Here is a 13,057-nt window from a genome sequence, read left to right as displayed (position 1 = left end):
AATTCTATGATTCTATAATAACTGCTCTGTATTTTTATGCCAGTGGTTCCTTCCAGAGCTCCACTGCGGGTTCTCTCGAGTTTCGATGTACAAATGCATTTATGAAATCACAGATATTCCTTTTGCCAAGGCCCACAATTACGTCAACTTTGAGAGTGCTTAAGCAAGTTAGGACACCGAAGTAGCAGGCTTTGTTGAGATTGCCGGATTCCCACAAGCACAGGGTACCATTGAATGCACTCAGGTTGCTATAAAAGCTGCTTGGCAACAGGCAGTCAAGTACATCAACCAGAAAGTCTACCACTCGCTCAATGTCTGAGGCTGTAAGGGGCAGAACATGCACGTTTGCATCAGATAACCAGGAAACGTCCATGCCCCAAACATCTCGAGTAGATTGCAGAACCCAGATATCTTCGAAGGATCACACCGATTTGGGGTTGGCAAGTCGATGACAACATACGCCCGCAAAGGAAGTGGCTGATGATGCCTGTGCAGTGGCCTCAGACCTCTGCAGAGAAAAGGTACAATGAGGTTCATGCCAGTAGCCAAGCACTGGTGCTGCACACCAAAGGGATCCTAAGAATACGGTTTTGATGACCGACAGATCTGGCAGAGCATTCCGGTACAGTCCCCAGAGAGTCTCATGGATCATTGTCACTTGCTGCATGCTGCAGAATCTGCACTGCAAAGGAGGGAGAACTTGCCACGTATTGACATGGAGGAGCTGTTCATGAGAAGGATCTCAAAGGGGATGAGTTTGAGGAAGATGAGGCTGCAGGGGAGAGGCCATAGCATGGGCAGGTGTGTGCGTGATGCCCTGATAGCCATCAGGTTTCACCAGGAGGATGACAAGTTGTTGTTGGTATCCTCTTGGACAAATGCCCTCCATCATGGGCCAGCACGATTACCAGCATTGCTATTCATCTGATACTGCCCATGCACTTCAAGATGAAAGTGAATAGTTACACATCAGGCTCACATGGTCCTGATCTTTTGAAGCATGATGAATCCTCAGCAGCATTTATCCTTGCTGAGATGAGATGCTAATAGGACGATGGAGTTTCACAGCAGAAGATGCTGCCTCTTCAAGCATCTCTACAGCATATCAGTTGCAAAGACACTCCAGAAGAGCCCAGAGCTGTCAGTAAACCCTTTGTAGTCTCGTAACTTTATGACTTCAATGTGACAAGACTCTTCAAAAATCCATCTCAAGCAAGGGAACCACACACTTCGTGCAACATTTATGGTGAATCATTCGGTAACATAGCAGCTGATGTTCCGCTGTTGAACCAGTTGTGGACCACTTAAACACGACGTCAAACACTTGCTGCCATACATTAAAATGCCTCCTACTTAAACTATGGCATTGTTCCTTCATGGTGAGTTCTGGCTCATGACAAAACGCATAAGCACCATGAAGCCCTCAAGGGTGCACCTCATTGCTACTAAAAAGCACATTTAAGTTTCAGGTCCTCTTACTTATGGATGCCCGAGAGCTGACTCCTTGAAGAGAAGGGACAGGTGGGGTAAGATCTAGGTACCTGTCTCTACTCATGTAGCCACTGATGGATGCCACCAACGGCTACAGTAATGAAGTGCTGCTCCTGCAGCAGTGCAGGACCAATATCCTGGACCAAAGTCTCCACAGCAGCCGCCAACCTGCCAATATTGACCACGGTGCTTTGGCATGCTAGCGTTATCACTTAAGACACAAGGTGAACTCCTCCATTGCCCATGACAATCTGAGGAATGCAACTGATAACTCTCCCGAATGTTTCTGCAGCTCCAGTAACTGATTTAGGACCGGGTCCGGAGGCTAGTCATCTGACTCAGACGAATCGCAACCTTCAGCAGGTCTTTGGATGCCCTGCCTTTGCAGACCACATTGTGCACTGTGCTCACCAGATCATGACCCCAAGACTGCTCTAGAACTTGGTCCCATCAAAATCAGTGACTCTGCATTGTTGGAGATTGTGGGTGAGCTCTGTGACAGGTGTTCTAATGTGGTGTCCTCTTCTTCTTTATCCAAGGTCCCATTGGGGCTAGAACTGAGAGCAAGGCTTGTGGATAACCATGGGAGTTTTCCAGAGGTGCCTATGAAAGGAGTGATTATCAGTATATGGTAGGAGCAATGGACAGGACAAGAATGGAAGCTCCAACGATGAGGCCAGATGGAGATGTGAGGGTATGTCTGAGAATGAGTGGTAATGCCTCTGAAATTGGCAATAAGTAAACTGTCGACAAATGAATGATGGGCTTGAGAATGTGTGAGTTGAGAGTGATGGAACGGTTGACTTACCTTGGCGGAATGGGTGAGATTATTCATCCTCTTCCTGCACTGGGTCGCTGACCTCTTCTGCACGGCGCTGGCACTGACCATCTTTGCCAATGTTACCAAAACTAGATTTGTGACCTTATGGACTGCCTGAGGCCAAAGCAGTGGTAGGTGACATCGCGGCAGGCTGAGACTGTGACCAGCAGCTGCTCCAGTGAGGCGTCACTGAATTTAGAGCAGCATGCTTCTTTCCTTCGGGAGCCATGTCTTCCATAGATCAGTCCTGGGCTGCAGACATTGACAAAGCTATGCAAGGGTGCTGTTTAAATATGGTGCTCCGAGTGAGGAAACAGTGAGCTGACCTCAGAGGAAATGAATCAGAGGCTGCCCGCCAGTGACCCGTTGTGCTTCATGTGGGTGCATAATTAATGAGGTGGGGAGCAGACAATACTGCGCTAAAACCCACCACTGCAGCTGGTAGGAAAAAGACTGACTTTCATGTCTGCTGCACTTAGTGCAATGAGAGGAAACTCCTGTCCCAAGTGTTTAAAAGGATCATGTCCTTAATCTGAAGATTATGAATGAATACACCTGATTGCCCCCTCTTCAATAAAGTATTCCCTGATGGCATATTTTGTCCAGCTGAAATTCCGGACTAAGAGCTCCCTTGTTCAACTAATGCCACTCTAGCGCTAGATATTGAGTGGTTTGAAAGCAACCAATCTACTGCTCCAGTATCTCTTCCCTTTCCATGGGGAAGCTAGCTTTTACTTAACACCGCTCTAGGGTAACAATGTTAAGAGGAGAGCTCATCATCTGAAGAACTAAAGGGACAAAGGTACATTTCATCAAACTATGATATGTGGCTAAAAAATTCTCATGCACTGTGGCAACGTGTCATCCTAAGAATAAAGTGCTTAGTATGTAGAAGCGGCTCATTTTCACATACTTGTGGAAGGCGGTTAACCTCTTCAAAGTAGACAGAACATTATAAATGTCATCATCATCTGCTTCTTCTCCCTATAAAAATGGATAAAATTGATGCAGTATTAAAAATATATTCCACAATACAGGAAATAAAGTCAAGAACTGCAGTCCAACCACTTATAAAACTATGCTGTAGTTTAACAAATATTAAAGTTGTGCATCAAGTTCATAATGATACAAAGGAGCTTCTTTTGAATATAAAGAAAGTGCAATTTAGAAGGTGAACACCGGCACAGAATTTTTGATCGTTGCTCATTACAACAGTTTGTCCCAATCAATAAAACCTCTTCACTAATGTTCAGGTTGGGTTCTGTCAGGGCCTGATCTCATTACAGCCTTGGCCCAAACATGGACAGAAGATCTAAATTCCAGGGATAGAATGAGGATGACTGCCCTTGACTTCAAGGCAGCATTTGACTGAGTGTAGCATCAAGGAGTCCTAGCAATATTGACAGCAATGTGTGTGTGTGTGTGTGTGTGTGTAGTGTGTGTGTGTAGTGTGTGTGTGTGTGTGTGTGGTGTGTGTGTGGGGGGGGGGGTGAACCTACATCACATAGATCACAGCAAGGGCAGTTCACCACTACCACCTTCAATGTAGTCCTTTTATCTACATAAAATATGATCATATCAAACAAAAGCATTATACATTAATAGAAAATGCAGAGGATTATAAAGCAAATATTTAGAATGAATTGGATGCTAGCATTCTAAGTAGATGATTTATTTATTGATGCAGTTTGCACTCACCTCCTGTAATAAGTCTTCAACTGACTGACTGAATCGCTCTACCAGCTCATCAATCATCTGACTGCGTGCAATGTTAACACGGTTCTGGATTGTGTATTCTTCACTGCACAGGATGTTATATGTTTTGCTGCATGATTCTAAGACATCTGACTCAATGTGCTTTTCAACAACAAACTTTGTTTGTTTTAACAATGCATCTAGGTGCTGGGAGGGGGAAAATAAATCACATAAGTGTACTTGTTTTTCATTAAAAATAGATTTCTTAACAAGGTAGGAACATGCATTTTTCTTTTAGCACTTAATTTCTAGTCACTCGATCTCATGCAGGACCTACAGTTATCAACTTCCTTTCTGCAAGTTCTCGAGAGGAAGTTAATCCTAGAATCCCTACAGTGCAGGAGGCCATTCGGCCCATCAAGTCTACACCGACCCTCTGAAAGAACACCCTACCTAGGTCCACTCTCCCACCCTGTCCCCGTAACCCCACCTAACTTGCACATCCGTGGACACCAAGGAGCAACTTTATCATGGCCCATCCAACCTGCACATCTTGGACTGTGGGAGGAAACCCACTCAGACACGGGGAGTAAGTACAAACACCACACAGACAAGTCACCCAAGGCTGGAATTGAACCCGGGTCTCTGGAGCTGTGAGGCAGCAGTGCTAACCACTGTGCCGCCCTCTTTCCTTTTCATGGGATACTCTAAATGTTTGCCTCACTCACCCTCCTTGAAGGGAAATTGATGGCCTCTACTCAGCATCTCCCTCTGCTGGCAAGAAAGTGCATCCTGTCACAATGGATAGCGAGTTGGAGATCCAATGTGCAGCACTGCCAAATTAGCTTGAAAGAATATAACCTTGCACTTACTCTGCAACATCCTTTGGCTGGGTAAATTTTAGATCATACTTTATTTCAACCATTCTAAAAAACATTCAATAGTGGAGACACTGTATTGCTGGAGAGACGCTGATCCATTTTGTTCTCTTCCAGGACATTACCCCCAAAACACGATGTCCAATTTCATCACACAAACTACTTTGTCATGACAGAAGTGAAATTACTGTGCTGTGCTTCATTTCTTTTTTAAAATATTTTCCAATTAAGGGGCAATTTAGCTTGGCTAATCCACCTACCCTGCGTATCTTTGGGTTGTAGGGGTGAGACCCACACAGACACCCTGTGCAAACTTCACACAGACAGTGAACCGAGGCCGGGGTCGAACCTGGGTCCTCAGTGCCATGAGGCAGCAGTGCTAACCACTGCGCCACCGTGCTGCCCCTGTGCTTAATTTCTAAGAAAAAGCACAAAATCCTTTCATGCGATGCACAAAATTTTGACATCTGCTGAAGTACACTATAGGAAACCTTTTGGTTACGTTTTTTGCTAATGCAACAGCAACATCTTGAAATACCTAATGTATGGAGGGGAGCTTCACACTGTCAGCTTATGACATTTCAAAAATGGTATTCCTGCTTTGCCAGTCATACACAGGCAGATATTATTCCAAGTGATTCTGAGGTAAATTGGAAGACAATATGCATTACAAAATAATTCTCATCACCATTTACCTTTTCCATTCTTCCTGTACTGTAGAGTTCCAAGTCAAAAAACTGAGGGATTTGCAATAAGTTTGCCACTTTCTCTGAATCAGCTGAGTACTAGAATATAGAATAAATGTCTGAATTCAATCTCATTTTCACTCCCAAGATAATGTACAATCTTAAAGCATATTAATTCTATCTGTAACTCAGAAGGACATTGCACAAAAATATTAATTACACAAATTACTCACCTTTCCTAACATCATAGGAAGTGCCACTATGAACTGCTCTGTCAATTTAGTCCGGTCATCTATCTGCGTTTTTCTCTCTTTTGCTGTCAAGACCTGTAATAAGATTCAACATTTCAAAGAAAAAAAATGGAACATTTCAAATCTAACTCATAAGCATTTATGTTCACATAGGAAACTGTGGCCTAGTTAAATGTCTAGAATGAATCACAAGTCCTACATCAGAACACTTCCATATGTCAAAAATAACAAAAAATTATCTGTTGAACCTAATCTACTCCAAAAGAACAGCTAAAGACTTTATACCAAACTTTAGCAACAGGAGTCAGACACAAAAAAGCAAGGAAATTGCAGATTTTACATCAGAGATTCTGAGTGCATCTATAATATAGTCTCAGATGTATGTTCGCACCAGAAGCTAAGACATGCCTTTCACAGCAGCAAGGCATCCTAAAGCATTTTACAGTCAATGGAATACTTTTGAAGTGTAGTCACTGTTGTGAACGAGGCAGCCAATTTGTGCACAAACAACAATATGATAATGACCAGATAATCTGTTTTTGTGATGTTGGCTGAGAGATAAATATTAGCCAGGGCGGGTACTGCACTCCTGCACTTCTTCGAAATAGTGCTTTGGGATCTTAAAAGTCACGAGGGGACACAGATTGGTTCAACGTCTCATCGGAAAGGTGGCAACTCCAACAGTGCAGCACTCCCTCAGAGCTGCACCGGAGTGTCAGCCTTGAGTTCTGTGCTCAAGTCTTGAACTCGTAAACCTATGACTCAGATCAAGGGTGCTATCAACTGAGTCATGACTGATGTTTTGATTTAGACACTTTGATAACTTTGGTCTGATTTTGATTGATAAGAGTTTCTTCCTCTCAGATGTGATTAATCTAACAAAATGATTTACAACACTTGCTCAGACCCACAGAGTTTGGCTTTTCATCAAGTACATCTGAGGTACAAAAATATTAGAGATTTTTACATTACAAAAAATAGGAAAAAGGGATCTGACTTTTTAAAAATATCAACCTGATTCCCCTCCCTGCCACACAGTTCCTCTCTGTGGGTGGGTAAAAAGTCATAATACATACCCTTTTGCCAGTTCCTCTTCCAACTGGAGGGTGTGCTTCTGCAGCTTGCCGAATTGTACAGACCATAAGCTCTATAAGTGCGGTCTCCTGTCTGTCAGTCATACCTAGTAAAGATGAAATAGCTTCAAAATCACAGTTTGGTCTTGATACCGGAATCGGCCCTAGCTAAAATATATAGCATGTGAAACAATTTTAAAATTACTGTTTTATTTTGGCAATATGCAATGCCCCAGATTTTGCAGTGGTAATGATGGTGACACTGTTGGCACTTGCTGGTAATACTCCATACACTGACTGGAGTCTGCACATGCGTAATTAAACATGGAAATCGAGAGATTTCCACCAATGAATCATATAATCATTGAATAGTTACAGCACAAAAGGAGATCATGCAGCTTGCATTGTATGTGCCAGCTCTCTGCAAGAACAACTCACATAGTCCCACTACCTATCTGTTCTCCACAGTCCTTTATATTTTTTCTTTGTTAAGTATCTAATTCCCTTTTGAAAGTCATGATCAAATCAGCCTCCATCACACACTTAGGAAGTGCATTCCAGATCCTAACTGCTTGCTCCGTAAAGTATTATTTCCTTTTGTTGCCGTTGCTTCTTTGCCTTCATATCCTTCCTAAAGGGGAGTGCACAGGGCTGGACACAGTACTCTAGTTTGAGGTTGAACCAGTGTTTTATATAGGTTTATCATAATGTCCTTGTTTCTGTATCCATATTTATCAAATCCAGGATCCCATGTGCTTTATTAACCAATGTCCAAATTTGCCCAGCCACCTTCAATGATTTGCACACATATACGCCCAGGTCCTTTTGCTCCTGCACCCCCTTTAGAATTGTGTGCTTGATTTAATCCTTTCTCCCAAAATGAATCACTCCACAGTTCTCTGTATTGAATTTCATCTGCCACCAGCCTATTTCCTTTCAAAGTTTAACCCAATCCTCCTCATTGTTTGCAATATTTCCCAGTTTTGTGTCAACAAATTTTGAAATTGTGCCATGCATTCCACAATCTAGGTCATATATCAAGACAAGCAGAGGTTCGAACACCAACCCCTGGGGAATCCCACTACGAGTTTCCTCCAGTCGAAAAATAAACCATTCACTGCTATTCCGTTTCCTGTTAAGTCAGCGAACTTCTTATCCATACTACTACCGTCCTTGTTATTCCACAAGGTCTAATTCGGCTTGTAAGTCAGATAAGTGATACTTTATCAAATGCCTTTTGGAAGTGCGCATACACCACCGGTGGCATTACCCCCATCCATCCTCTCTGCTACCTCATCAGATAAACTCAAGTTAGTTAAACATGTTTGTCCTTAATAAGTCGATGATAGTCTTTTTAAATTAATCTGTATTTGCACAATTGTTTGTTCATTTATCTTCCTCAAAAGTTACCTAATATTAATGAAATGTAACTGGGTATAAATTAGTATAACCATGTTCATAACCACTGCGAAAGAGCTTCTTTGGCTCTGGAAAACCAATTTTATAGCTGTTTAATGTCAAATTTGGCCTGATTAATATTTCAAGTTTTAAACTATAATTTGTGTTTTAATGATTATTTACGATATTTCAGCTTCTTGTATGTATATCCCAATCATTTATTTTGTTCTCTGTAAAATGTAATAAATGGCCAAGGAGAAATAGTGCACTTTATCTCTGTCTGTGAGAATACTTCAATGAGCTGGGCTGCTTGCCCTGCCTGATGGCATCACTGCTGCTGAACGGTGGGGAACCCCTCGATTTGGTGCCAGATACAAACTACCACTGGGAAAAGTGACATCTATGAGACAGAGATTGTCAGATCTATGTGGGCAGTTTTTCTCGAGGTCATCAGCGAACGTAGTCACTTCATTGCTGACCACATAATCCAGACCCATACTCTAACCTTTCACAAGGGCTAATTTCTTCCAACTGATTTAACCCTTACAATAACCACTAATGTCACAGTAAAAGGTATGTGACACAGGCAATTATGGTGGCACATGCAAGCACAATAGACGAGAAATGGTGATCAAATAATTTATTTGAAAAATGTTCCCAATTTAATATCAACAAGTAAATCATTGTTTGGACTGATGCACTTTCCATAGCACGTCATTCTCAGGTTTGTGAATCAGAAGCTTAATGCTTCCCCATCTGGGTACCAAAGCATGTATTTCTGACAAGTTAGTTGTGAATAAGGCTTCAAACTGTTCCATCCACTGTAAACTTTCAGAAACCATGGTCATGATCTTTTATTAGTCACGTGAAAGTAAAAACTTGTAAAGTGTGTTCTCAAATTAGGATCGTGAAAATCAACTCACATTTAGAGAAGTTATAAAATCCACTGCACCATTAAATTCTATTATGCATAAGATAATATATTTTCCAAAATTGAACACTTAATATTTTAAGCATTCCCAAAGTTACCTTCCTCTCCTTGTATAGGCTCTTCCAGTAGCAGTTCTACCATACACTCCCAATCTTTGAGAAGTTCTTGGGAACTTTCCCACAGACTATCCACCAGATAGGCTGCATGCTCATGCAACTGAAATGTTACAATTTGAAAAACAAAGGGCATTATCCATTGAACTAAACTGCTGGATCAGAATACACAAATTTCCAAATTCCATTTTAAAAAATAGGTATTACATTTGAGTTAAGCAGCAAAATTGGGAATAAACCACAATTCCATGCTTTCTTTCCGCCAAATGGACACCAGATATTACAGTGAAAATGAAATGTTGACTACAATGAACATTATTTTCACACGCAATCATATAATCAATATTTGCCATTATTCTTAAATGCATACAAATAGTCAAAAACTAAAACTTTATAATTTGGGGGAGAGCAGGTGGGACAGGCAAAGGAAATGGAGAATCACTAAGTCTATGTTCCTAACACTGGTGGAAAACCAGATTTCTCTACAAGGTATTATTCCTTTGTGGAACAGATATCAGACATCATTGGCTTGTGTTACATTCCACCACCTTTTTGAAGCAATCATATAAAAATATTTAAAAGAAATATATTTTTTCTGTTTTTTTACAATGAATATAACAAGATATCGCAAAAATATAACACTGCAATGCTACTTAAACCATTTGCAGACCTGATAAATTTGTAGACCAGATGTTATGACACAACAGTACATTTAATCACTGTAGTATTACCGATCGGGGTCACATCTGCATTTACCTCATGGTACTATTCCTCGCTGTTCATTTCAGCAAAATTATTCCATTTGTTAGTGATATGCAAATTCCCTACCCTCCAGCCACAAAGAGATCCATGGCACCAAGTTACCCTACTAAAGGGACAAGTATTGCCACACTTTGCAATGTCATGATTTTTTTTATACTTTCTCATCACTGCTATACTCTTTACCATTTATAGCCCATTTTTCTGTAAAGTAATTTATTCCATTATTTCAGATCTTACCTCACTTTCAAGAAAGAAAAGTACCAGCATTTTAAGAAGGTTCCCATTTGGACTATGCCTTCCTCTACTCTTAGCATAGGCTTCTTCTGCTTGTGGATCGTGTCTGCTGAACAACCTAAAAATTTAAAATTAGGATGTTGTTAAACTTTCCCTCATGCTTCACAGTAAGCTGATTATATTCTGTCCATGTAAACAAACAATTAAAAGGGCAATGACATTGTTTCTAACAGGTCAAATTTTCTGTTTACTCATTCTACATAGCTACAATTGGCTTTAACAAGTTGGGGATGGGGGAGAAGAGAGCAAGAGAGAAGCTGGCAGAAAGCACATTATGATCCCTCAAAACTTTTCATAGTTTACCGTGTAATATTTGGCAAACATACATAAGAGACAAATTGGTATAGAAAAGTTCAGATTGAAAATGGTGTATTTTAAAAAGCTATGTAATCTTTGTTGGTCTGAATCAGCACTGGGTTGCAGGCATGTTGACATAACAGCATGTAACCAACTTGCAACATAATCAGCTGAAGTCATAGCCAGCCACCAGTAAATTTACAGATAAATTCAAATAACACTTGAGATCAAGACGCATAGGTTAGAAATAGCACCCTTGCTTCATACAAGTGGCGAGTTTTATGATAGCGCACTGGCACAATGAAGAAACATATTTCTACCTCAAGTTCAGAATTATTTTTTTAAAATGAAGTGCACCCCTAAAAAAAAACTGTAAACCAGAGTTGCTTACTATTTTCTTTTATAAATGCTTTTACTCAATGTTGCCACCTTGTGGACACCTTGTGGCTTGTTTTACTCAGTGCTGCCATCTGCTGTACTGATTTGACATTGCAAATTACTGAATTATCAGAAAGTAGATGAATTGTAAAGGAAATAAACAAAGTTGGATTCATAGGGCATTTCTCGTGACCTCAAGATGTCAAAAGCACTTAACGGAGTATTTCTGATGTTTAGCCACTGTTTCCCAGTTACAAGATTCCAGCAATAAGATAATGACAACACTTTTTTAGTGATGCTTGTTCAGGGCTTGGCCAGATCACCGGGAGAACTCCACAGCTCTTCTTCAAACACAGTGCCATAAGCCCTTTTACGTCCACCTGAGAGGGAAGACCTGACCTCATTTTAACTCGTCGGCATTATTTCAGTTATGCACTGAAATGTCAGCCCAAATTCTGAATTCAAATCTCTGGAGTAGGATTTGAACTCCCAATCTTCTGATTCACAGGATGGGATCTAACTCCAGCCCAAAATCAATGGATCTTTTGTTAGTTCATCAGATTTTCTGTTTCGCTCGCTACGATTCCCACGGAGGGTGGGAGCGAAACATCCCACCCATGGAGTGCAAACACTGAGACAAGGCTATTTGAAATGGACTCCAACTTGAATCCTGGTCCTTTGTGATGGACCATCAATTTACACGAGTCGAGTTGTAGAAGAGAACAGTGGTTTTGATAAGCTAAGAAGTATGCCAGCCTGCTGCTGCTCCCGCACTGAGAACTGGCCACAGGTCTGCCAATTATATACCTCCCGAGGGGCGGAGCCAACAGAGGCATCAACACAACTACAGTAAGTAACAGTGAATAAAAGCAACAGTGAACATATATACAGTGGTGGATAACAGTAGGATGAATAACAAATAATGGTAAATATATATATATATATATATATATATAGTAGCAATAAGTGGTTCACCACATTCACCCCCAGTTAAAAAAAAGTCCAGCGGGGGTGAAGTGGACTCACAGGTTGAGTCTGAAAGGAGCCTTGATCTACTGCCGTGATCGCCTCAGCCCCTGCTGCAGTGTGGGCACGGGTGTTGGTACATCGACTCCGGGAGCGTGTCGTCTGCAGCTTCATCGCGATGTGTTGACGGAGACGGTGTAGGGGCTGGGGTAACGGCCCCAGGGAGGGCTGCCGGTGCCAAGTCCCGCCACATTCGAGTGATGGCGATAGGTGGTGTAGGGGTGGGCGCGTTGGTGATGGTTGCTGGGCCACGTTGGTGGTGGTTGCTGGGGAACCTGCGGGTGAAAAATCCCGGAGGGAGACCGTCCGTCGTGGTGTGCCACGTATGCATACTGAGGGTTTGCATGGAGGAGCTGAACCCTCTCGACCAGGGGGTCGGACTTATGGCTCCTCACATGATTCCTGAGGAGGACAGGCCCTGGTGTTGTCAGCAGGACGGAAGCAAGACCCCGGAGATGGGCTTCCTGGGGAAGGCAAACAAACGTTCGTGAGAGAAGCGACCGGATGGAGTGGAGCGTATCGGGAAGGACCTCCTGCCAGCGGGAGACTGGGAGACTTCTAGACCATAGGGCAAGAAGGACGGCCTTCCAGACCGTCGCATTCTCCCTCTCCACCTGCCCGTTTCCCCGGGGGTTGTAGCTGGTAGGCCTGCTTGAGGAAATGCCCTTACTAAGCAGGAACTGACGCAGCTCATCGCTCATAAAAGAGGAGCCCCGATCACGGTGTATGTAGGTGGGGAAACCGAACAAGGTGAAGATGCTGTGTAGGGCCTTGACGACAGTGGCCGAGTTCATGGCGAGGCATGGGACTGCAAAGGGAAAACGGGAGTACTCGTCAACGATGTTGAGCAAGTACACGTTATGGTCAGTGGAGGGGAGGGGCCCTTTGAAATCAACGCTGAGGCATTCAAAGGGGCGGGAGGCCTTCACCAGGTGAGCCCTGTCTGGCCTATAGAAGTGCGGCT

At 42.4% G+C, this 13,057-nt stretch overlaps 1 protein-coding gene across 2 annotated transcripts in view; it reads right to left on the bottom strand.

The window, feature by feature from the left end:
• Window positions 1-13,057, bottom strand: part of LOC140389958 (cohesin subunit SA-1) — a 307,419-nt gene that overhangs the window by 30,967 nt on the left and 263,395 nt on the right. For both annotated transcript variants that reach the window (XM_072474665.1, XM_072474666.1), the window contains 7 exons: window positions 10,336-10,450; window positions 9,322-9,439; window positions 6,898-7,001; window positions 5,804-5,896; window positions 5,580-5,669; window positions 4,010-4,213; window positions 3,225-3,295 (listed from right to left, as the gene is read on the bottom strand). In XM_072474665.1, coding sequence (XP_072330766.1) covers window positions 3,225-3,295; window positions 4,010-4,213; window positions 5,580-5,669; window positions 5,804-5,896; window positions 6,898-7,001; window positions 9,322-9,439; window positions 10,336-10,450 — 795 coding nt within the window. The remainder of the gene's footprint in view (window positions 1-3,224; window positions 3,296-4,009; window positions 4,214-5,579; window positions 5,670-5,803; window positions 5,897-6,897; window positions 7,002-9,321; window positions 9,440-10,335; window positions 10,451-13,057) is intronic.

This window comes from Scyliorhinus torazame, chromosome 14 (assembly GCF_047496885.1).
Source record: "Scyliorhinus torazame isolate Kashiwa2021f chromosome 14, sScyTor2.1, whole genome shotgun sequence".
Lineage (NCBI taxonomy): Eukaryota > Metazoa > Chordata > Chondrichthyes > Carcharhiniformes > Scyliorhinidae > Scyliorhinus > Scyliorhinus torazame.
The sequence above is the reverse complement of the archived record's forward strand: the minus strand, read 5'-3'. Positions and strand labels throughout refer to the sequence as shown.